Source organism: Triturus cristatus, chromosome 12 (genome assembly GCF_964204655.1).
Source record: "Triturus cristatus chromosome 12, aTriCri1.1, whole genome shotgun sequence".
Classification (NCBI taxonomy): Eukaryota; Metazoa; Chordata; class Amphibia; order Caudata; family Salamandridae; genus Triturus; species Triturus cristatus.
In genome coordinates, this window is record NC_140595.1 from 815,918,132 (window position 1) to 815,943,681 (window position 25,550).

At 42.7% G+C, this 25,550-nt stretch overlaps 1 protein-coding gene across 2 annotated transcripts in view; it reads right to left on the reverse strand.

Moving 5' to 3' along the window:
- LOC146782965 (phospholipid scramblase 3-like) overlaps nucleotides 1–25,550 on the reverse strand; it is a 220,279-nt gene that overhangs the window by 27,692 nt on the left and 167,037 nt on the right. For both annotated transcript variants that reach the window (XM_085638675.1, XM_085638676.1), the window contains exons 3-6: nucleotides 21,246–21,439; nucleotides 16,137–16,164; nucleotides 13,031–13,212; nucleotides 12,201–12,362 (exon numbers count right to left, since the gene is read on the reverse strand). In XM_085638675.1, the coding sequence (XP_085494801.1) occupies nucleotides 12,201–12,362; nucleotides 13,031–13,212; nucleotides 16,137–16,164; nucleotides 21,246–21,439 (566 nt within the window). The remainder of the gene's footprint in view (nucleotides 1–12,200; nucleotides 12,363–13,030; nucleotides 13,213–16,136; nucleotides 16,165–21,245; nucleotides 21,440–25,550) is intronic.

Below are 25,550 nucleotides of genomic sequence, written 5' to 3' on the forward strand. Positions count from 1 at the left end.
CTGAATCTATGGCTGTTAGCAATGAAGAGATATCTGGGACCACGGGGTATTGTGGTACAATGCATTTATTTAATTCTCGCAGATCAATAACTAATCGATATACTGGTGGTGCTTTTGGATCAGTTCGTTTAAGAATCGGGATTATCGGGGAATTACATATATTGGAGTCCGTTTCTACAACCACTCCTTGTGCAATGAGCTCGTCAATGATTTGCAGTAAAGCCACAACAGCATCCGGCGGTAACTTGTATTGTCGTATTCGTGGTAATACTACTCCTGTTTTGAGTGTGACTCGATATGGTGTAATGTGCATACAACCTACATCAGTGGGGCCTTGTGCCCATAAATGTGCAGGTAAATTCTGTAACCGATGATCCATGTCTCTAGACACATAGTGACCTTTAAAGTCACGCAAAAATAGTCGTACTCCTTCCGGAGAACAACATATTACAGCTCCTAGAGCTTTCAATGTTTTTATACCTAACAAGTTTTCTGGGCATGATTTTGTGAGCAATAGATCTGTAGTCCGTGTTAATGGACCGACCGTTAATGCAAGCGGTTGCGATACTTCATTAATAGTGGGCTTTCCTGAAAAACCAAGGGAAATATTTTGTAAGCCTGAGAGGGGTACCCCTGGGACTTCGCTGTGACGGATAGTGGTTCTGCTTGCCCCTGTATCGAGTAAAAACTTTCTGTCTTTCCCTAATACGTGACTCTGTACGTAAGGACCTTCTTGATCTACGGGAACCTCAATAAGGGGTAGGCCAACTTCCCTCTCTAGGCTATTTCATGTGTATCGCTGATACTCTGGATAGTCATTTTGTGCATACTGGTACATCTGTTGTGTCGTGTTTTGTGTTGCAGCAATAGGCTGTGGCTGTTGTTGTGGTTGTTGTGCGGTCTGTTGTGGAACTGGCATAGGCTGTATATTCTGAGGTACTTGTTGTTGGATCTGATCCTGTCTAGGCGGACGTGGTCTCTCTTTCGTTATACCCGTAGAGATATTATGTTTTAGAACTGCGCAATCGTGTATATAATGGCCTGGCTGTTTACAATAGTTTCATGTCCCTCTAACAGGACCTACTGAATCATTGGACTGTGTTGTACCCTTTTTATGACCGTCAGCTGGAACTGACTGAGCAACAAGCATTTTCATTTTCGTGTCTTTCATACGTCTTTGTTCATGTTCTTGTTCTTCTCTAATTCTATTGTGATGATATTGTAACATTTGTAACATCTGTGACGGTGTGTTACCTTGCCAAGTACTCTCGAATTTTAATACTCTACTCTTAACTTGGGGCAGGGAATTCTCAACTAATTTTGTCACAAACAGATGTGGATACGACTCACTACTTGCTTTTATGCCACTATTAATACCAAAACATTTTTCAAATCGGGAATAGAAATCATTAGTGTCTTCATCTTGTTTCTGTTTACAGGCTGAAATTGCACCCCAGTCTTCCTTTTTCGTAGTTAATAAACGTGGTAGTACCTGCACTAATAATCCTGGTAATGCTGTAGTCTTTTCCCCAAGCCCTGAACCTGCAGCTCGGGCTTTTTCTTCGTTTTCTAATGCTGTCCACTCTATCTTTTGGTCTCCCACCTCCCATTCCTTTTCTTTGAGTTTCTCGTAAATACCGGCAGGCAATAAAACTTTTAATATTTTCATAATGTCCGGATAAGTATACTCTCCCATGAGTAACATGTCTTTTATCTCACGGTGGAAACCTGCTGGGTCTTTGTCATGGCTAGGTACTACTTTCTTCATTTCTAATAATTCAATTTTTGTTATGGGCGTGTACACAAACACGCGTTTAAAAGTATTGTCTTCACCTCTGATTGGGTGTACTTCGCGTAAGGGATTCTGTCTGTCTATGTGATACGTTTTTCTTTCCAACTTGGGGGGAACTGAAACATGTTCTGGGCATACGAAGACAATGTACTGGTGTCGATATTCTAGAATTTCTTTAATTAAATCAGTACCTGAACCTCTCCATTTATTCGTGAGTAATTCTATCAATATATCAGGTAGGGGACCAGGATCGGAACGTTGGCTTCTATACAATATAACGAGGTGTTGTATCATGTATATACCAGCTAAACGCTGTTCGTCTGGGGTAAGATTCAAAAACGTGTGTGCTAACGCATCATCACTGTATTTTTCAGAACTGTCAGCCCATTGTACTGCTGACCTGGCTAATTCTTGTTCATCCATAGAGTCGAGCATATGATACCCCCTTCGGTCTCGGAGTAGTTTATCAGCAGCCTGGAATAAGTGTTCAGGGGACTTCGCATTTAGCATAGGGGCTTGAAAATGTCTGTTACATTCTGGACGTATCGGACGTATCGGGTCATTAAAGTATCTGGTATTGTTACAAGGTCTTCCCCTACCTACATAAGCTATCGTTTCTAATTGTCCTGTGGGCATTTCTGATTCTTCCTCCTCCTCTCCCTCTGATTCAGTTTTGTCTGCCTCCAATCTGGCTTTATGTATTCGTTCTACTTCTTTGCGGATCTTTCGGCACATAGCTACTATACATGTCTGTTTATCATGTTTTCCCTCTGATATATTCTGACCCCATCTGGTAAGTACTTGCATTTCATCCTGGTCTACCTCGGACCTATCTCTGTCTCTGATCAAGCAGTTTATGAAGAAACGTAACAGTAATCTCTGTATATCCACTTTCTGGTATTCCATGGCTTCGTCAATACTTTCAGGGCCTTGCCCTGTTTGGACAAAGCGATATATATTGTCTAGATGCTTAATCATTCCTGGTAGTGTCGTTAAATACATTGAAGCTCGTCGTATACGTAATGATGATAGCAGCATTCTGTCATTTTTACCGGGCACTGGATCATATCTACAGTCTACAAGATGTTCCTTAAACATGTCGGACGTTGCTATTTGCGGTGTACGTTGGTTTGCTAAATCTCTAAGAGACGACTTACTTCGTAATGGTGGCGTGGCGAAAATTGCTGCCGCACCTCCTGTCGCACCTTCTGAGGTGCTAGGCATGAAAGGATTTGTGGGATGTAAGGTAGAGACTGAGGATGCAGGAAAAGTTGGATTGTGCGGAGGAGTTTGTGGTTGCGGAGTTGGGGGCGGATGAACTCGGTGTTGAGCACCATCGACAGGTGGCGTGTGTGGTGGAACATTAACATATTCGGGAGCTACATCGTCTAAATAGGAGGAAAGGAAAATATCTTTTGCGGTCTTGGGATGTGCCTTAATCGGGAGTAACGGGGGTGGCAAATCTTTCGGTATTTCCGGGGTGGCCTTAGGTAAACCTTCGGCCAAAAGAGGATACATACCATTCATAAGAGTGTTTCGTTGTCTATCTACTTGTTCTGTTTTTACTCGGATACCTTCCTCAACTAATACGTTTTCTCGGGCTTTATTTGAGTTCTCCCTACTTTTCTCTTCCTGTCTGAGCGCTTTCTCTGTGCGCCTATGCGATTCTTTACGCCATAACTCAATGGCATCTTTCTGTGACTGTCTGGCTTTCTTTTTCCATAATTCTTCTTCTACTCTCATGATGCAATCTGCATCCCATGTCCCAGCTACGGGCCACCTCTGACTTTCTGCTAGATCCTTGGTGTAGTCTACCCATAAATCAAGATATAGTACGGCATCTAGGCCATGCTTATGGTACATAAAATACCCTGGAGTGTCCCTAGGTGGAATGGGAACAGCTTCTTCGAGTACTCCTTTTCTAGTTTTGATCTGTCTTAATTTTGAAAAGAACGGCATCTTTAAACCTTGCTACTTGATTCTTACTTCAACTGGGTTTGAACACAATTTAATACAATAAACACAATAATGAACACTCATTCATACCACAATTTTTAACACTGTAAACATTTAACATTTAACATTTAACGAACAATGATAATTAGAAGAAAACTAGTTACTGACATAATACTAATACTAGATAATACTGAATTATATACAACACATACTGGATATACTGCTAAACAGTACAGATACACTGCTAAAACAGTGCAGACCGGATCTGTGTACCCAAACCCGTCAGGACCGGCACAAATTAATGTGCACGTCTAACTGCCTCCCCAGCAACGGTACTCACCGGGTAGCACGGAACGGAAGGCCTCGGAACTGAACTGAACTGGACCGGACTGGACTCGACTGGACTCGGAACTTCGGAACCTGGTGGGCCTCTGTATACCTCGGATCTTGCTCTCTCAGCTAGGCTCTGGTCGGGATACTTCGCACTTCTCACCGCCTCGTCTGGGTGTTGATCGCAGCCTCAGTCACCCCCGCTTGGCCGGAGGGAGATACAGGAAATCCTGCGGGTACGCGTTTTTGTCCGTTCAGCTGTGGCAGGGGACCGGGCCTGCAACGCACCTCCGGCGCGTGAGATGAGAAAGTGTCCCTGTTCGGGCGCCAATTTATGTGGTAAATATTTAAATTACCTGTACTATTTTTTATGCGGAAAAGTCTAGTAAGAATAACTCAGTCAAAATAAGAGGCAGAATCCGTGGTATTAGAGGTTCTGAAAAGGGCTTTATTCCTTACAAAGGAATTATGGTTCGAACCAGGCAATCTTATTCCATCACCACGAAGGTTCAGGAAGGGATAGGCAATACATTATTGACAAGTAACAATATATATATGAAAAGCATTGCATTAAGACAGATGCAGGAGGCGTAACAGCTGATAGTACAGATAAGAACACACATACGTAATGAAAATGGGCGTAATAACAGGCGTATACTAGAAACGTCATTTAAAATGATGTCACAAGTGGGTGGATCCATAAGAGAATCCTGCAGTGTCAGCAGAAATGTTTGGCAGAGATGCGCGCGCAGCCGCATGACGTGTGATTGACGTGCAACTAGAGGGTGAAGGGGAATTGACATTTAGCTCTACATGTGGAGACAGAAGTCTGGGGGTCAGGTCAACCTAATCCTAAATCGTATCTAATATCTTTGTTTAAGGAACTGTGTTATCCAAAAGGAAAGGTCTCTCGGACGGAATCTATTCTATACTGACTGTTAGTGCATGTACAAGCGTCTATGTGTCTACATGAGATGCGAGGGGGCAGGAATCTTCCATGGTAACAGGGGCTATGAATTACTTGCATAAAGACAGCGAGGCCAAGCTCTTTGCTCGGTAGCTGGAAGGATGTTTACCTAAACTACTAGACAGGAATGCATTGGATGAGGAGCGGAGCAGATAACTTGAAGGCTGAATACAGTTTTTGGCAGGCAACAGGCCGCGTCAGGCACCGTTAGCCGTGCAGGGAGTAGGACAAAGTTCATGGATACGGATGCAGGTCCAAGCTGGAGCATTTCAGAGGCAGAAGTAGGAAAAGGCTTGATGGCAGAATTCAGGGCCTGCTCGCCTGAACTGTAAAACGTGAAAAGTGAACCATATAAAGTCGGTGGCCAATCATACTTAGGAATGGAATATTCGACCCATTCATGGCGGATCTGAAAGAGGACAGGTTAACGTTGGACGCACATGTATTTGCGTCTTCATAGCTGGAACTGGAGGGAACATACATGTACTTGTAGCATGTACATGGAGCCGTTGGGGTCTAAGATAGGGGACACAATTGACCATAAAAATTCATATTTCCTCAATATGACAGCAAGGTATGCCGCAAAATTGAATGGTCCACCAAATCGAAAGCACTACTTGGCAAAACACAGGTATAGGGATCCTGGTTTGGCCTCAGTGTATTTATTTCCAAATGAGAAGGTCGCGATCTATCAAACCACAAAATGGCGCGACTCCTTTGGATTACGCTGCAACTCCGGTAGGCTATTTAGCGAAACAAAGAAGGATGTATTGACATACCTGCTATCACTACCTATTTTACTATCAGTTTTCAGGCAATTCCAAGAATTGGACGAGGATGGTTCACTCACGTAATGTGACATGCTTCCTCATTTGCCACCTCGTCCCACCTACAAGAGCGGACTCAATCTCAGGCTGGGACAAACCTGAGGGAGTTGGATATTTCTTATCTTTTCTGGATAATGCTGTGATCCACTTTTCTGGTTTAAAAAACCTTAGGATAAACCACAAAGGTGTCCTTTATTCAGGTGGTATCCTAGGTATATTAAAAAGTTACCAAATGAGTAACTATAGGAGGGAAATATTGGTATAATGACCGATATGCGTCACTGTATGGAAATAAAGTTTGATAAGTAATTAAGCAAAATACCTAGGCAATTTACAGAACAACACACTTATGTATTTAGTGAAAAAAACAGAGGTAATGTAGAAGGAGACACAACGTACTGAGTTATTTGAGATATAAGTACAAAGTTTATTCTATTTATATATAAATAAGGATGATATCAACAAATTAATAATGATGGACTTTATAATTACAAAATATAATTCCAAACAAGAAGAAGAGAATGGATGAAGTACATGAAACATAAAGCATAATAGGACAAATCATATTACAGTATAACCAGACAACATCATCTAAATACAGACAACAAGTAAATAAAAGTGGCTGAAACCGGAGCATTCTCAACGCGCGTTTCGACGCTAGCAAGGCGTCTTGATCAGGAGAGCCACAGTCTCTTTGAAACCTATAGACATAAAAAATATACACAATAAAACCACAAACAACTGTAGATAGTCCTTTTATAACAATCATTGGAATCAATTGATTTTTGTTTTTTTCGTTATCTAAACATTTTTTTCTTTGTTTTCTTTTTTTTTTTTTTTTTAAATGAAACAAAATGCTCCTTCACTAGAACATGTATAATGTGCTATCACCAATCCATGCAGGGAAACCCAAAATGAGAAGAGAAATAAATATAGTTATAATAGTGTATAAAAAGAAAGGCGTGACAAAGATCAGGAAGAATCTGAAATTATCAATGCTTGTAGAGACACAAAATAAGACAAAAAGACATAGTCAAGTTATAGCATGATGCGCCAGAAGTCATCACTCGGTGAAAGAAAAATAGGAAAAAATGGAAAGAAAAAATAAACAGAATAATCATGTAGTTTAAAACTACTATTCCTCCCCCTTTATCTGCATTTTTAATTGTGATGGATTTGTTTTCTTTAAGAGTGGAGAGACATAAGAATTCATCTTTGTTTAGATTGTAATTAGGTTTTTGGATATGACGGGTAGCTTGGTTTAGGCGTTTGAGAACAACTCTCTCAAAGACTCCTACTTCAGGTCCTACCTGTTCCAATGAAGGTGTAAAAGTGGAAGGTAAGGACAAGGTGGTATTTGTATCGGTAGAAGATAAGTCAGTGTTATCTTGGGAAAAAACATTTTTTAATCTAATTTTCCGAAAGAATGAGATGATGTCAGTATAGAGTTCAAATTTGTTGGTATAAGCATGGGGAACAAAGGACAGCCCTTTGGATAGAAGACTTAGACAATTGGAATCGAGAGGATAAGATGACAAATTGAAGATCGGGATGTTTTCTCCTACCTCCAGTATTGGCGATTCCTGGTTTGCAATACTTGTTGATTGTCTTGGGGTAAGTAGGAATTCTGTTGTTGGTAATTTTGTTGTTGAAAGTTCCCTCTGGTTTGTGGCTGAAAACGAACACGTTGTCTTCCTCTGCGCGTCCCTCGTTGGGCTAAAAAAGGCTGGTATCGTGGGTTGTAGGGTCGACTTGCTCCAGATGGATTGTGAAATTGGTCGTCTTGGTCTACATCCGAATCTGTGGTGTCGGAGAAGGTTCTCACTTGTGGTGGTCTGTAGTTGGAGTCATTAGAGAATTGGTTTTGTTGGTAGTAATTTTCTGCCAAGTAGGGATACGTTTTTGTGATGGAATAATACCGTATGTCTTTTCTTAATTTTTCTGTTTTACGTTTAATCAAGTAATCTGAGAATGATGCCAGTTCTGTTTCTGCAGTTTCCAGCTTCTTTTTTGCTTCCTCGATGCTGTTGGATTTTTTAATTTGCTCTTCTAGTTCTAGGAGTTCATTTTTGAGAGAGGATAGCAGTTCTTTTGCTGTTTCGATGATCAGAATCATCAGATCTCTTGAGCATCTACTTGCTATCATGCTCCATTTCTCTAAGAATTTTTTAAACTCAACAAACAAGCCTGGTATGTTGCGTACTTTTAGGCCTTGTGGAATAACGCCTGACTTAAGGTATTCTAACATGAATTCACCATGTGCTTCTATTCTTTTGATTTTCTTTTTAAGATTAAGAAGTTTAAAGGTGTCATCGTTGGTAAGGGACGTAGAAGTAGAACTATTGCCAAAGGCATTACTGGTACCTACTAATAGAGCAAAGTCCTCATCTGAAAAACCGAACGTTTTCAGTTGTTCCATTGTGGAAAGAATGAAAAAAAGGAAGCAAGTGAAGGTAACGTGAAAATGTGAGTTGTAAAGAAAATATAGTAATAAATGAAATGAATAAGAGTAGAAAGAGGGTGGTGAATAGCACAAAGATGTATCGAACACAATTGACAAACAAACACGCCCCACACAGGCAAGCTGTGGGTAATTATTGATCAAAAAAGGGACCCCCTGCAATACATACTTATAGTCCTAGGGCAGGGCAAATAACATTGTAAGCAAAATACCTAGGCAATTTACAGAACAACACAATTATGTATTTAGTGAAAAAAACAGAGGTAATGTAGAAGGAGACACAACGTACTGAGTTATTTGAGATATAAGTACAAAGTTTATTCTATTTATATATAAATAAGGATGATATCAACAAATTAATAATGATGGACTTTGTAATTAGTTATTCCCAGCAGCTTTGGAGAATCGTCTCTACCTCTTTGGATATCTCATTTTGGCAGATATACGCCACACATTTGCAGTTCGTCATTTGGTATGTCCTCAATGCATTGTGATTCATTCCTTAGTTATCTCCTAAGTTTCGTTTCTCGTCTATTAGAATCATCATCCGTTTGTTTGCATTTTTTCTCCTTTAATCTCACAATGCGTTTTTTATATGCCATCAGTTCTCCCGGCATCTTGACCTTTTGTACTTTTCATGTTGTCCTATTTTCGCATAGCCATCCTGATTTACCAAGCATTTTCTGTTTACCATAATAATGATTTATGCCCGACCTTATCCCAAATAGGAACGCCTCGCTATGCCAGTGATTTCCAGTTGGACCACACGCAGTCCCCATTTTATCACTCTCTCTGATTGATTCAGTAAGATTTCTCCTACCTTTATTTGTGTACTATACTCACTCCGACACATTGTATTCATTCTTTATAGTCGGCTGTCTGACACTGTATCCATTTTCTACCTGCAGTTCCTGTAAGTTTTCACTTTAGTAGCCATTTTCTAGACACCCAAACTACATGATTATTCTGTTTATTTTTTCTTTCCATTTTTTCCTATTTTTCTTTCACCGAGTGATGACTTCTGGCGCATCATGCTATAACTTGACTATGTCTTTTTGTCTTATTTTGTGTCTCTACAAGCATTGATAATTTCAGATTCTTCCTGATCTTTGTCACGCCTTTCTTTTTATACACTATTATAACTATATTTATTTCTCTTCTCATTTTGGGTTTCCCTGCATGGATTGGTGATAGCACATTATACATGTTCTAGTGAAGGAGCAGTTTGTTTCATTTTTAAAAAAAAAAAAAAAAAAAAAAAAAAAGAAAACAAAGAAAAAAATGTTTAGATAAACGAAAGAAAAAAACAAAAATCAATTGATTCCAATGATTGTTATAAAAGGACTATCTACAGTTGTTTGTGGTTTTATTGTGTATATTTTTTATGTCTATAGGTTTCAAAGAGACTGTGGCTCTCCTGATGAAGACGCCTTGCTAGCGTCGAAACGCGCGTTGAGAATACTCCGGTTTCAGCCACTTTTATTTACTTGTTGTCTGTATTTAGATGATGTTGTCTGGTTATACTGTAATATGATTTGTCCTATTATGCTTTATGTTTCATGTACTTCATCCATTCTCTTCTTCTTGTTTGGAATTATATTTTGTAATTACAAAGTCCATCATTATTAATTTGTTGATATCATCCTTATTTATATATAAATAGAATAAACTTTGTACTTATATCTCAAATAACTCAGTACGTTGTGTCTCCTTCTACATTACCTCTGTTTTTTTCACTAAATACATAATTGTGTTGTTCTGTAAATTGCCTAGGTATTTTGCTTACAATGTTATTTGCCCTGCCCTAGGACTATAAGTATGTATTGCAGGGGGTCCCTTTTTTGATCAATGATAAGTAATTAAGGGCAGGCCTGAGCCCACCAATGCCCTTTATCTCTCCTCTTGTGTGTTATAATAAGGTAGAGATTTACACATTGCTTGACTGTCCCCAGTCCTTTTCCTGAATCCATCCTGGACATCTGACAGGATGGAATTAACGATAGCCCGTTCCTCCAATCTCTGCAAAAAAACCTACCCAGGAGTTTTGCAGATGAATCCAGGAAGGAAATGGGGCGATAACACTTCGGGTTAGACATGTCCCCCTTCTTGATAATGGGGACAATAATTGAATTAGCCCACATGGCCCAAGTCAATTCTACTCTACGTCCCTCTGTGCGATGGAGGACTTTGGCACCTGCCAGCCCATCTAACAATCTAGGTGGCCACCACTGTGAAGCTGTTGTGAGCATGCGGTGTGCACCATATCCAAACACTAGCGTGCCCTGCACCGGCTGTAAGTTAATGACAAGATTGGGTGCAAAAAGATGGTATGGGTGCACTGAAAGTTGGGGTATTCAGTGTGGGTCTGGGGAGGAATGGGGTACTTTGCTGCAGAGTTTAATGACACGAGTGGATGCAATGCAAGACCTATACCACCACATAGGACTTAAAGCCTATGCATATCAGAACATGGCACAAAACCCTCAAGAGGGATCCCTTGGAACATTCGTAGACTTGATAGGATTAAAGTTGGAAAGCTTTCAGCATACTTGAACGGATAGGATCAAAGCAACACTCCTACAAGAAATCACCTGACAGAACACCACAAATGGGCAGAACCTGAAAGAACTCAACATCATGCCAACCCTATCACTAGTGATAGACATCCAGTGCCCATCTTATTTGATGTCTCAGATATATAGATTGGCCATCATAGCTCAGCCGATACCTCACTGTGGTGTGAGGCGCTGATGGGGAAAAGATTTGGAATCAAAACTAACTGATGAACACAGGACATTCTGCTGTGTACAGCCAAGACGTGTCCCTAAATAGCAGACACAGACTTTTACACTTTAAATTTAAGATATAATTATCCCACTTACTGGTATATGGTCTGGCTGAAACAGCGTAAAACACCGGATTTGGCTATATAGGGGCAGGTTCCATACACATGGCCTGGGAGTGCTCCAGACTAAAGGCTGTGCGACATTCATTGCCATCGCATCTCACCCCAGGGATAGGACCACTCTTGGGGTGAGATGCTTCTCCACCCTAGCCCCATCATCAGCAAAGCCGAGAGTTACAATGTGCTGGGCCAGAGCCCTCTCCTCAAGACAGAAGACTGGGTCAAAGATCTGATGCCACAGATACTTAGGTCAACCTCCTTCCTCACAGATCCTGACCTAGAGATATATGGCTTCTCCTTCCACAATATTTGGTGACTCGAACATTACATCTTACTATTGAATGTGAAAACAGCTTACAGGGAAAATATATTCATGCAAGCAACATTAAAGTATTACACATGCGTTTGACGTGTGCTGAAGCATGTTCACGTGGAGATTTACCACCTGCTCAAACGTACGATCGACAAGATGTTCCTGCTGTGTCACATACATCTGCTGAATTTTGAATATGGGTGTTTATTGGTTGATGACAAGAGAATAAATGAAACATAAACCATCTTAAAACGTACAGATGAATAGCAGCAAGAGATCCTGATGCACACGTTTAGTTTACAGTACAATGGGCAGAGGACTTGAGCGAAGCCACAGGGGGTGCATTACAAAACACAAACTGCGAGCGGGCTTTACATTGGTATCTCCCCCAGCCGTCAGGAGCAAAGTCCCTTGTTAGTAGAATTACAATCTCTACAGATTACCCAAAACATGAGCATTGCATAAAGCATAGAGAGTTAGCAAAGATATCCTGGGGAGGTCTTGAGTTAGATGGAAGACATCCCTGCGGAAATACTTCCGGCTTTCCTCCCTCTCCTTCCCTTTTTCTTCTATCCCTCTTCCTACAAACATTTTTTGAGTTCCTTCCTCCACCTTTTCCTCCCACTTCTTGTCCCCAAATGTCTTTTACCTCAAAGCTGACATCGCCAAATATGTTCTGCTGGAAGCCAGGACCCACTACTGCAAGAACCGTCTGTCTTGTGGCGTTCTGGATGGAGAGGCTGGTCACGAAGGCGCTCCAATTCCAGACGCTGTATCCGATGATATTGCCAGGTGGACAATGGATCTCGATCTGTAACCATGGAAACAAGCCAAGATTGAGAAAGACTTCATGAGGTGCTGTCATGTGAGCCTGACAGGAAACAGGGGATCTTTCAGAGATCAGTGTTCGAGCCTTGGGACTGTGGTGTAGACATGTAAACAGAGCTGGTGATGGGAGTAACATCTAAGTAGAAATCAACTCTACCAATAGTTCAATGTGATTATATGGCCATGGCAGAAGTCCAGGCTCAGTCAGAACTAGTCAACTACTGCTTGCCCAGTGTTAGATCATTCCTGTCCAGAGTGATCCAGTCACTGCTGGGATCAGATGGAAGAGGGGCCTAAGGAACAGATGCCCACAGGGCTCTCTCAGGTGGCAGGCGCCAATAATGAGCCAACCTTAGGTGACTGATGTTAGTATAATTTAATGTTGGGTGTCTGCCGAAGGGAATTACATTGTTAGGGATTTAATTAACTCATGTGTAGACCTTTATAAATTTAAGGGGGCTCAGAGATGTTTTCCCCAAATCTGTGAGCAACAGAAATTGTTAGCTAATCATCTTCACAAAAGAAAGAGCTCTACTGAAGGTTACTGGACAACCAATGCCACCTTGGACCCAATTCCCCACATTCAGGATTTCTTACTTATGGCCGACACTGAGCCCAGATACAAGAAGCCGCCGGTTCCCGGGAGCTTACATCAGGTGAGCAGGTGCACTTGCAGTTCTGTAGCAGTTGCATCACTTCCTTGTTGTTGTTGTCGGTTAGATGGAGGTTGTAGAGGGGCCCACAGCATTGTATCTCCTGCTTGGCAATGAAAATCCTCTGGTTCAAAATGTTGAGTAGTTCGTAATTCCGTCCCCATGTTTGTCCAGTGGTAACTTAAATAACAAATGATTAATCTTCACATTTGGAAATGTCTTCTCATATATATGCTTATATTAGAATAATTTGTCATCAACCGTAAACAAGTGTCTTCATCACGTCACTTATTATTATGGAATGTCTCAAGTAGACCACTATATTCCCACCAATCCTAACAGAGGATACAACACAGTCTTCATCACGTAGCACAGCTGAGACAAACAGTTGCATCTTTGATGCTGCCATAAACTACGAGTTCTCTGGAACAAAAGGGGCAACCAGTAACCCAGGGACCTGGGCTGGACAGTTAATATGTAAAAGCTGGTCCCCACGGGGGAAGTGTAGCCCTCGACTTCCGTGGCAATAGTGTCAAAACAAAGATACAGATAACCTCACAAGAGTAGGGTTTCAATTATGCATTTAGGGCATTTCTTTTCATGTATCTTCTCAGTCATGTCTATAAACATCCATTTTTTGCAATTATTATGCATTACTTACATCTTAAAAAAGATAAGTTGCTCCTATGAAGTGATGGCACAATGAGAGTGATCAACAGTGAAAAAAGTGCTTACGTGCTATATACAAAAATGTATACATGTGGCTGATAGGGCTAATAGAGTGTTTGAAGTCAATACTTGTCAAGCAAGTATGATATCCACCATCAATTTCTTAAAAACACAGTCCACATATGTTGTTTCGTCGTCGTTTCGACCACTGGGCATAAGTTATTTAAAGCAGGGTCATCATCAGGATGTAAAATAAGCAGGAAGCACTAAAAATGTGGCAGAAAAATAGAGCAGTGTTATGGAAACTGAAATTCCAATAGGTGAAATAGCTTCTGGAAGGGTATTTATTACAAATTCCAGTTTAATAACAGGAGCAAAGGTAGATGCTGACGTCATCTAAATTCATGTTAATATATTTTAAAATATATTCAGCACATCGCGCTTCAGTGAGCAGCGTCCATGGTCTCCTTCAGCCTGCTTGTATTACAGAGACAGTAGTAAATCCTAATTGTGGTGTACCTTTTAAAATGCCAACTTCTAACAGAAACATCAACACACATAGGTCAAATTCTCAGTCTTGTTCGGCATGCGTCCGAGTCCTCAACATGCTGTCAACAGTACTGTGCAATAGGCGCAGTGAAAGGGGAGAGAGAAGGTAAGGGTGACCTATGCGTATTGATGTTTCTGGCCGCTCAATCCAGTCCCAGGCTGTAAACCAAGCCTTGCGGACGTAGTTTATTGCCCCCACCCAGCAGGACTTGTTGCATGATGACCAATCACAGATCCTGTCGGAATGTCCAGCTGCGAGATATCAATCACTAATTAAGACCCGGGTGGAGGACGACAAACTGTTGGAACTCTGTGAGAACCTGCTGGAAATTCCTAGGATGTTTGACCACCAATAAAGTTACTGTAAATTGTATAAAAAGGAGAGCAGCGGAGAATTAGAGAGAACACCTCCTGAAGACATCCCTTGTGTCAGACCTGACGTATTCTCCTCCGGAGAAATAAACCTGTTCTTGCTTCCCAGTTTCCAGCGCCTGCCTCTTTATTTTGGTAACTATCGATATTGGAAATTAGAGGCGTCTTGAGCCAATCAGCCTGGGTATTAGTTAGAGATTGGCTGTTTTTTCCACAGAAGGCCGCCAAGGGTTATTTTGAAAAGGTGGGAGTTAAACATAGAACTACATCTTTGTGCAAACTCAGCGGCAATGGAATGGTTGAGAGATTCAACCGCGTGTTCAATCCGCCACGGCTTGTAACCTGGACTGTGTCACTTAGTTGAGAAATGATGTTTGGACTTCTAGAGTAACAGGCAGTGATGCCACAGAAGGGTCTCCTTTTGTCATTATGGGGGGGAGGAACCCCAAAACCAAATACAACCTGTATTTGTTGTTCAATACATGATTTGGAAAATGGTCAGCTGAGTCTCTTCGGGAGAGGATAAGGGTTAAACAACAAACAGTCTACTATGACATTAAGGATAGTACAAGAAATGTGAATATCAAGGTTAGATATTGGGCTTGTATAAAAAAAACCTGGAAGGGTCATTAAGGGTGAGAGTGGATTTTTTTTAACCTGATGAGGTGGTGGAGGTTTTGAATAATGCAGTAAGGTTGAGCAACGGTAAAGTGTGGAACCTCAAGAGAGTAGCTTATCAGTCCAAGGACTTGTGGAAGGCCTTTCCATGGAGTTCTCATGATGGCGATTCGACGCTACTAGACGATGTGGAGGATATTGGAAATAATGTGACTTCTGAAGATGTCACCAAGAGACGAGATGTTGAGGATGGTTCAATTACCAATAGTGAAGGGGAAGGTTTTGTGTCTTCTACTGGAAAGGAAATGGACGATGCCAAGACACAGAGTGGTGTGGAACCACAAAGTGAGTTGAAGACACTGATACTACTTTGGGTAGAAACATGTCGGAGTGTGTACTGGTGAAACAGGAATGCACAAAGAGGGTTGAAAACCACCTAAATGGTTGAAGGATTGATGAAGGTAAATTGTGTGTATAAATGTTCTTGTCAGATAGTTGTCAATAATTGTTTTTTTGATCACTGTCTCAATTCTTGTTGTATCTTCTAATCTAGTAGTGTAACCGAGGAGTGCCGGGTCCAGCTTTTGGTTCTGAGGGGCGAATGCTGTGGGCAGAGACAGCAAGAGGATCTGCGTGATGGAGTTGCTGTATCCAAGGACTTCAGGTGGAATACATTACTGTGGACCATTTGGTGTGTGCCCTTTAATCCATAACACAACAGTCATGCCTCCACCAGTCAGACACTCCCTGCTGGCAAGTGTAAATCCCACACTCCTAGGGGCAGTCTCTCATTCCTCGGCTCTCTCTTTCGTCACTTCCAGAGTTCTCGCCTTCGTCACTTCCATCGCACATGTGTTCCAGGCAACCAGAAAAGAGATAGCACAAAAGAGACTTACACTTTTCGCGGACGACAACTTGGTCGATCTGATATTGGGAAAAATAAAGAACAAAGACAACATTAGGCCAGGTCCTCTTCGCTGGATGCATCATGTATATTCGGTTCTGGGTTAGCGGTGCCTGAAGAGGGCACCAACAGCATCAGAGGTTCACAAGCAGGAGCAGTTGCAGACTCTTTCTAGTGCCCTCAATAAGTATTTTGCCAATAACCGTTTAAAAAACCAACAAAAATCAAAGCATGCAAGATTGGGAGTGAGGGATAAAAGTGGGCAGTTCAAAGTGTTACCTCACATTCCTCGATTGTGAAAGAGCTTGAAAGTTTCACATACTCATATGAAAAAGCCAAATTTCTCATCTTAGAAGTAACCAGTTTGGGAAGCAGGGCATGCAATAAATAAGGGCGTTCATGAACCTTCAAGGTAATAGTGGAGCGAAGAGGGTGGTGAGACGCTCCAGCGAGCGGATAGTGAGAGGACAGGGAAGAGAATGGTGCAATACGGTAAGAAATGGATGATGGAAAGGGGATAGGAAGCAAATGAGAGTATTTTAGTCTGTGCTTAATTTGAGCCGGTGGTTGTGTGTGGGGTCCACCGCCACTTATTTTGTTGCATCAGGCTTTGACCCAGAATAAGAGAGGAAGAAAACACAAACGGGGGGAAAGGAGGAGAAGAGAGACGGAAAAACAGTGAGGAAGGGGGAAATCAAGAATGAAAAAGAACTTGCAAGAGTGAGATAAAGGGGAAGAGATAGCATGGTTATGGAGGTGCCTCATATAACGTAACGGGTGCTCATGTAAAGCGCTCTGATACCCGATTCGGGTCAAGTTCGCGCTATATAAAACTCTATAAAAAAAATTTTTTTTAAATTAGGTGGAATCAAGGCTGCTACAAGTCCGACAGCAGGCTTCTGAACAAAGCTCTGGGGCCAGCACTTATTCTTTTACAAACTAAAAATTGATTTTAGAATAAATTATAAAGTAAGTTACACTCGAACCCCTGAGTAACCTAACAGCTAAGCACCGCATGACAAGAATATACGTGTTGTCCTAGATTGAACTCGGAGACATGTAGGGTTCGGTGAAAGGTGAAAAGTGATGGGTAGAGAGGGGTAGGGTCTCAAGGTCTCAATGGTAACGCAAACCCATTTTTCTGCAGTTTTTATATGGCATAAATTTGGCCCAAGGGCATTAGAACAACATCAAATTGCATTACACAATGACAGCTGTTTTTCCAGGCACGGAGAGTTTAAGTTATGTGCACAAATTTGGCAGTATTTTTACTTGTCAGCTAAGGATCAACTTAAGAGGGTAAAAAAGATGTATTTTCACATTTTAGTGAAAATACTGCAAACCATAAGGGATTATTTGCAATTCTTTGGGGGTTTGAGTCAGAACCATAACTGAGGTGTTAACAGATAGATAGATAGATAGATAGATAGATAGATAGAATTGTGGATGGCATGCCACACAATTTGACAATCTACTATCTGAGTCAGCTACGAATCAGCAAAGATACCTGAAGACACACACATGTGGGAAAAAAGTTACATGGATGTGGTGGGGGGGGGGGTGGAGAGGGGGAGGGAGGGTTTCTGATTTTACTTCCATGGGACTTCTCTGCTCATGCCTACAGTAGAAATCGGCTTACATCAAACTTGGCATGAAAGGATTACTTTATTCAGAAGGTGTGCTATCATTGGTATGGTATAAATGTGTTAAGAGGTTTTTGAGATAATTTAAAAAAAAAAATTGCCAATGGGCTTGAAAGTATTAACACTTTTGTATGCATCTCATCTGCCGTTTTAAATTACAAGCTATGACTCGTGACTCCTGTCATCGCATTTTTCCCCCACCAATACAAGCAACAGGAGAAGGGCTCAAAAACCTTTTTTTTTTTTTGTCCGACCCTTGGAAACTCACGAGTCAGTCCTGACTTGAAAATTTCTTGCAGCGAATAAAAAATTCCAAAGCCACCGGGGACAGGGCTTAGGTGCCAGACCCTGGAAGCAGCCCAAGGCACGGAAAAATACGCTTTCAAGCAGTGCTTAATTTGTAGTAATAAAAAAAAAAAGAGCCAGGGCCCTGACCAGGAGGTCACAGCAGCTTGCGCCACACATTGCCCCTGCCAGCGCCGCCAATGATGGTAATAACACAACTACTAACCATCACACTCCCACAAGTGCGACAATTCAGACTATTCCAGGCCCCCGAAGCCATAAGAATGGCGTGGGCGGCGGCGGGTAATAATCATTTTTAATGTATATTGAATTAATAATTAATTGTGGTGGTCCTCTCTAAATTAGCAAAACAGCGCCAAATTGTGACAGATTGTCACAAGGGCCGGAGTTGACAACTAAGTGTCTGTGTTGAGCACGGACACCACCGGTTCAAATTAAGCACTGCTTGTAATCCCCTCTATCAACAGGTTCAAAGTGCGAGAATAGCAATCTACAAATAAAAATAAAAAATCACAATACACTAGTAGCTTTTGTAGGTGGAGGGAAAAGCCTCCATTCTGTGCTGAAACTCACAATTTTAAAACAAAATTAAACAAGCATTTGCAATGCAATAGGTCTCGCATTATTAAAGTTTGAGCTATTGGTGTTGCATTATTTAGCAATGCCAATAGCTCAAACTGTAATAATGCAAGACCTATTGCTTTGCAAATGCTTGTTGTTTTATGGTGTCATTTTTAAAGTGCATGGTTAATTAGCAGCAGAAGGGATGTGGGGAAGAGATCCCAAAACCCAAACATTTTGTAACTCACAATCATGGCACCCGCGCTTTAGTTATAACATTAAAAGTAACGCGCAGGTGCCGCGATTATACCAAAAGTAAAGAAATAGAAAAAAAAATCTATTTCTTTACCTTTGGTATAATCGCGGCACCCGCGCTTTACTTTTAATGTTATAAGTAAAGCGCGGGTGCCGCGATTATGCCAAAAAGTAAAGTGGCGCGCGCGTCACGCCTGTGTCTGGGCACAAGCATAGCTCCTCCCACGGCCTATTGGTGTCTATAACGCACTTGGTGCGCGTAATAGACACAAATAGGCCATGGGAGGAGCTATGCGCGCGCCTCGGGCCAATTGCGTGCAGTCTTTTGGAATAAGACGCACGCAAAGGCCAATGGGGGATCTCAAAAGGAAACGCGCACGCACGAGCGTGTGCGATTCCTAGGTTAGCTTACATTCCCCGTTTTTTCACCTACTAAAGGTCTCGCGACCTGCGCGAGCACTGCTGCGCAGTGCAACGCAAGTCGCGAGACCTAAAAACGGAACCTAGTTTTCCCACTAAGGAAAGTTAGGAGAATTATTTTCAATTAGTGGAAATTAACTGTTTTTTTGGGGGTGTGGAATAAAGAACTGTACAGCCTGAAGTGGGTGTTGCCAGACAAATAGAGGTTAGGTGCAGGGCCTGTCTACAGACCAAGCACAGCGGCCAACCACCGCTGCAGCTCAGGTGTGGGTTCTGGCTGCAGGCCAGGCCTGGTGCAGTGGGGTTTGCTGCTGGCAGGGGGTTAGGCCATGCACTGTGAGGGGGGGGCGAGGGTATGGCTGCCCATAAGGAGTTGGACGGAGGGCCTGGCGCTAAGCTGCTCTGTGGCCAACCCCGACTGCGCAGTGAGGGTTAGGAATAAAGTGTATAATTAAGAAAAAATAATAATTGACTCAAAATAAAAACACCACATAAAAAAACTGAATATTAGTTCTGGCTTAAACCCGTAAACCTAATGAAATTTATCAGTTTTGGTTCATTATGGTTGATGGTGCACACAAGGCAGCCATAACTAACGTCACCAGCACTCCTGAAAAGAACCATTTATCCATTGACCAGGAAAGGAGGCAGCCTGGCTGGAGTAAAACCCGCTGGGGGATGATATGCATGGAATATGCGGTGTGCGGCGGGAACCGCAACTGGCGAATTTCCGTTTTTCACGCGCTTGATCTAAAATTCATAACTTACTTTTAAACTGCGTTTTAGTGACCACGTGTATATATATATATATATATAATGGCATGAAGGCAGATGCACAGAGTGTGCCATGAAACTGATGGGCATTGTTTGGTGTGTGAGGGGGCACGACTCCTGAGTGTGTCATATCCCCTCCCTTAACAATGGTAATAAACGGCATATCACACTCTGCAGGTCTGTAGAGCACCTATGTTGATGCCATGCAGTCCTTCCGTGTGCATAAGTAACAGGACAGGTCATTAGGCAGACTTAAGGCACCGCGCGCAAGCACAGGCCCACGTATGAAGCGCCGAGGGTGAGGTGTCTGGCTGAGAGCCGGGAGCCATCTCGCCTCTTGTATCACAATAACATGGGGTTTCGCATTGGCATTCTAGTAATACAAGTAGGATTCTGTGTTTATAACGAAACTTACTCCACATAACATGGCACCGGTCACATTTATTGGAAACAGAGGTAAAAATGTGACAAAACGTTTCAACATTTCAACAGCAAAGTCTTTAAACCTAGGATTAGCTACAGAGCCATCCACGCCGAGCGGAAAAACCTCAAAGGCCCTTTAACACTCCAAGCCCAAGAGTACAGATGTGGACGGCTACAGCGCCAGCGCAGTCAACCCGCTATAAGTAAAAGCAGCTCCTGACACGTGTTTCGCTCTCACTGGAGCTGGTGCTACACGCACAGCAAGGGGGGACACATATAGAGATAAATATATGGATGAGCACATGAACATAGAAAGCTGGAAAGATAAAAAAGATATAACTGTGGATTCAAATACAGAATGAAAGCTGTAGAAATAACATTCACAAAGGTAGGTAAATAAAGGCAGTAAAAATATCATGACAGGAGAAACGAAAAAGGCAAAGCCCATCAGAAAAGAGAGAAGTGATGAAAGATGAGCTAGTTTAGGAGAGACGACATACATAAATATCAAGGTACCGTTAGCAAGAAAACAAATACAGACAGTAATGTAGACACCAAAAGTGGCAAAGACGGTAGGATAGAGAGATATAGATAGTTGAATTTAAAAATCATTGGGAGAAATAAAAATAAAAAAAGTTGAAAAATAATCCAGCTTTCAAGGGACAAAAGAGGATACGGTAAGAACGGCAGGCGCGTGCGACAAGGAGAATGTACTTCACCTGTGTCAAGTACTCCAGCCCCGGGGGGACTCCAGGAACCTCTGCCATGTATGGCACAATAGCAGTTTGTTGGGGTACCGGGAACCCCTGAGTCTGAAGGGGGAGGTTGGTTGGCCCAGGAGGATTTATAGAACTGTAGGTTGGCGGATAGGGCTCCGTGCCCTTCATTGGTTCAGTGGGAACATGCGAATAGTCTGAAAATAAAATAGAAAAGTTGTTTCAATGTAAAGATTTTCGATGCACTAGCAAAAATGGGGTACTGCATACCCTTTCCCCCACTTCCTGCTCCCGGGCACATGCTCCATTGAGGTGCAAGTTTGGAAGTGGAGAAAGTTGGGGAAACGTATTGCAAATGTGTGTGCGTACCCACGCGGCTTTACTGCTTACCACACCATTTACAGGATCCGCTTACCTTATCCACCGCTGGCAACACCCACTTCCTTACAACTTGCTTTACCCACTTGCTGTGCAATTTAAGTAGCCTCTGCCCACCTGGCAGAAATTCACATGTAGCAGTTGTATGTATGAGAGAAATATCGCGGTCCAAATATTGTTTCAAAAAATATCACTCATTGATGTACATTTTCTACTATTAACTCCAATAAGTCGATGCTTCAGACAGAAACTTTGTCAGACAATATTTAGGATGCGATATTGTGGTGCCAGAGCCAGGGGACATCTCTGCATGGAAATACCTTCGGAGCTGGACTCTGGGACTCGGGAGCTTGTGTTCCGATGCAGAGATGCAACCTTTCCGGACGCACCTACCACTTCTGCTCGGAAACCGTGCAGAGAATTAAAGCCAACCATTTTATATGAGCTCAGCAAATACCACACAGATTCTGCCAAAAATCACAAATAAATGTTGCATCCTTTGGAGACGTGTGGCGGCCTGTCAGACCCTCTCAGGTGAGGCGTGGAAAAGGGTTAACATTTGTATACATTGAAACCAGTTAAAAGCACATGACGAGATGTCCAGAAAGAATAGTGAATCTAAATAAAATAAGTTATTCATAAGTACCAAGTCCCTGGAAATGTTTAGAGAGCGCCTCACTGTATTGCGTCCAGCTAGATGAGAACAAACTCAAGGGTAAAGGGGCGGGAGTCATGGCTAGTCATTGAACAGAGTTAATGACCTATGCAGAAGCTCTGTTACTGAGCTAAGGAGAATTAGATGAAACATTCTGAGAGTCCAAAGCAATTCTGGCGACCAGCAAGAACTCAGATATAGCAAACAGCACAATATAAATCAACGTTGGATCTTCTGACCTGCAAATCGCGACCACATCTGGTGGCTTTATGGCCGACTGGTTGGAGCGGCCACTGAAGCCACAACGCCAACAGAAAGTCCGGGTTTGTTTCTGTTAACGCCACGCTTGTGCTGATGGGGTGTATGGAGGAATGCTTCTGTGCCTGTTGCTGATTGACTAGAGGTCAGGACACATCTGATTGGTGCTCCTGCTCTGACTGAAACCCTGTAGGCGCCTGTCCATAGCGTGTAGGGCTGTAGATAGATTCACATGCTCTGCATAACCCTGCAATCTGGTGAATCTTGCCATCTAGTGTTGGGCTCGGATGTTGCAGCTTGTGTTTGTTTGAAAAACTCAGAGTCCCAAAAACTGTTGGGGCCCCTCCCGTAGTCCAGAATGCAAAGGGAAACCGGCTCAGCCTCGGACTGTTTTCCGTCCAGTGAGTGATTCGTGTAAGTGGACTGTAGTGCCATAGACAAGTGTACTGCGCATTGTTATATATTTATTGTGCAATAAAAAGAGAGACAAACATCTGTGATCATCATTCGCTTCTGGGCAGGAGGGTGACCACATGTGAATCCACAGCACTACAAGCTACAAACAGATGTTTTATTTTCATAGCATATGTGGCCGTAGATACACACGCCATGCATAGACCATGAAGCCGTGACCCTAAAAGCAGTTGCTAGTGGGCAGATGATGCAAATGTTTGGAACACAGTAGCACCTTCTTTGTGCATGCTCTGGAGGGCAATGGAAGTGTTTGTTACGCCTTGGCATAACAAGCCTGGATACACAACAATCGATGGCACAGTGCTGGGTTCAGAGATCGGGTGTCCCTTGTAGGATGTGGCAAAGTCCACAAAAATTTGATTCGTTGTACAAAAGGGCCTGGTACGGTCTATACATGAGGGCCATTTGAACTTATAGCATGCATAAGGCTCTTTCTGTCGCAGAGTCTCGTAGTGGGAAGAAGATGAGCAGCTCAATAGTCGGACGCACGTGGAAGTGTGAAACTACAGAGGTGACAAACTTGATGCTGGTCCTGAGAACGACTATGTCCTTGAAGACCTGAATGAAAGGTTCATGGCTTGTTAGGGTTTGAAGCTTGCTAATATGTCTGAGAGAGCGTATTGATATCAGGAAATCTGCCTTCCACGATAGAAACTGGCTTACAGGCATGGAGGCGTTCAATGGGTGGCCCGAGAGCCGAGTGAGGACTATGATGAGGTTTACACAGCGGCGAAGGCTTTTAAAAAGGAATCACTCTCTTGACCCCCTTTAGGAAGGCCTTCACCCCAGGAATTGTGAAGAGGGACGAGTGTTCGCTATTTTGCATCTAAGTTGAAACTACATAGAACTGTAAGCATATGGAAGTGTATATGAGGCCTGCCTTTGGCCGGTGTACAAGGGACCAGATGATATCGTGTACTGAGACCCTAAAGGGGTCTCTCTGTTTGGAGATGCAGTGGGGACACACCTTTTCCCGCTAGCCGCGTACCATGCACGCTTGGTGGTTCACACGCTTCACGCAGAATAAGCATCCACTCATCTTGGAGGCTGAGAAATGAGCTCTAGGCCCCTGAGTGCCAAGTTGCGGTCTTTCCTTTTACGCACAGGCAAATAAACTCACCTCCTCCTACTTTTTCGTGCTGCGTAAGATTAGGCAAACTCTTCCTTTCATCCCTTTTGAACTCCAAAAGTCAGTGGTCACAGCCTGAGGTTGAACTATTGTCTTGCCGTATACTTAGGCATTCATCGGCTCACGTTGAAAAAACTGCAAGGTCTACAGAACACAGAGGCGAGACTCCTAAAGAGAATTCCAAAGTTCTGGCCAGTGTCTGGGACATTATGACAACTTCATTGGCTTCCTGTGAAGGAAAGAGTCAGGTTTAAGGCCCTATGTCTAGCTCATAACACCCTGCATGGGGATGCCCCTGCATACCTGAAAATAAAATCTTTCCCGGTATAGTCCTAGTAGGACGTTACGTTCAACGAACTCCAGGACAGTCAATGTCCGTAAAATCAAAAGAAAGAATTAGGGAAGAAGGAGTTTTATCTACTCTACAGCACAACTGTGGCACAACCTACTTGAACATCAAGGAGGCCAATCTATTTTTTTAGCTTTAGGAAACAGCTTAAAACTTTGTTATTTTCCAGCCCAATGTGATAAGATGTAAGCAGTTCGGTTTTTAGGACTGGTCCTTTGTTAGTGCAGTTGGCATCAGCACCAAGATGCCATTGGCATTTACGCGTTTTATAAAACAAATCGATATCAGACCTGTCACAGCACTGGAGGGTGCCTTTACCTCCACTAAAACTTCTCTCTTACCCTCTGCTTTTGACCAGCGCCATGCACGGCACTATTGTAGGGGGCACTTTGGAGTCTTGAGTGTGGCAAATAGAAATGCATGAGGCCATCAACCTCAACAGTTTCATTACCACCCATACTGTAATGGGACAACCTGTCTGAAAAGGAGGCAGCGGCCGTTCGAATGCCCTCACCCTCGGCTCGCTGGAGTATGCATTCCACGCAACAGCATTCTCGATGGATCCTATGAATGGCTGAATTTGTTGGGGTCGAAGGTGGAATTTTTGACATTGATAATGAACCTTAGAATGTGGAGCAGGGACACGGTCATCTTGTGGAATGCTGGCAATGCTGCCTTCTGTTACTCATCATCAGCCAGTCGAAGTTACTTCGGTTCGGAATGCTCTTTCTGGTAGAAACTCTATCTAACTGCAGATTTCTCATCTTTTGAATATTCCCCAGGCGTCAGACTGGATCTGGAATATTACAGCAGTACCTCTGTGCACAAGAAGGTGGCGCTTTGTGGCTCTGCACTGATCCTGTTCGCTCCACAAACGGCTTGACGGCCTATATAGGCGCCTGTCCTGCACACTGGCGTCAGTCGCTCTTGAGACTGCCCATGGCCTCTGACGCAGAGCCCCAAAAACAAATTGGTCAAGACCAGCGTGTATATTCCAAGACTTGGGATCTTATTAATGGATTGAATCCACTCACAGAAGAGGGAGGATGGAAGCATCTGTGAGGA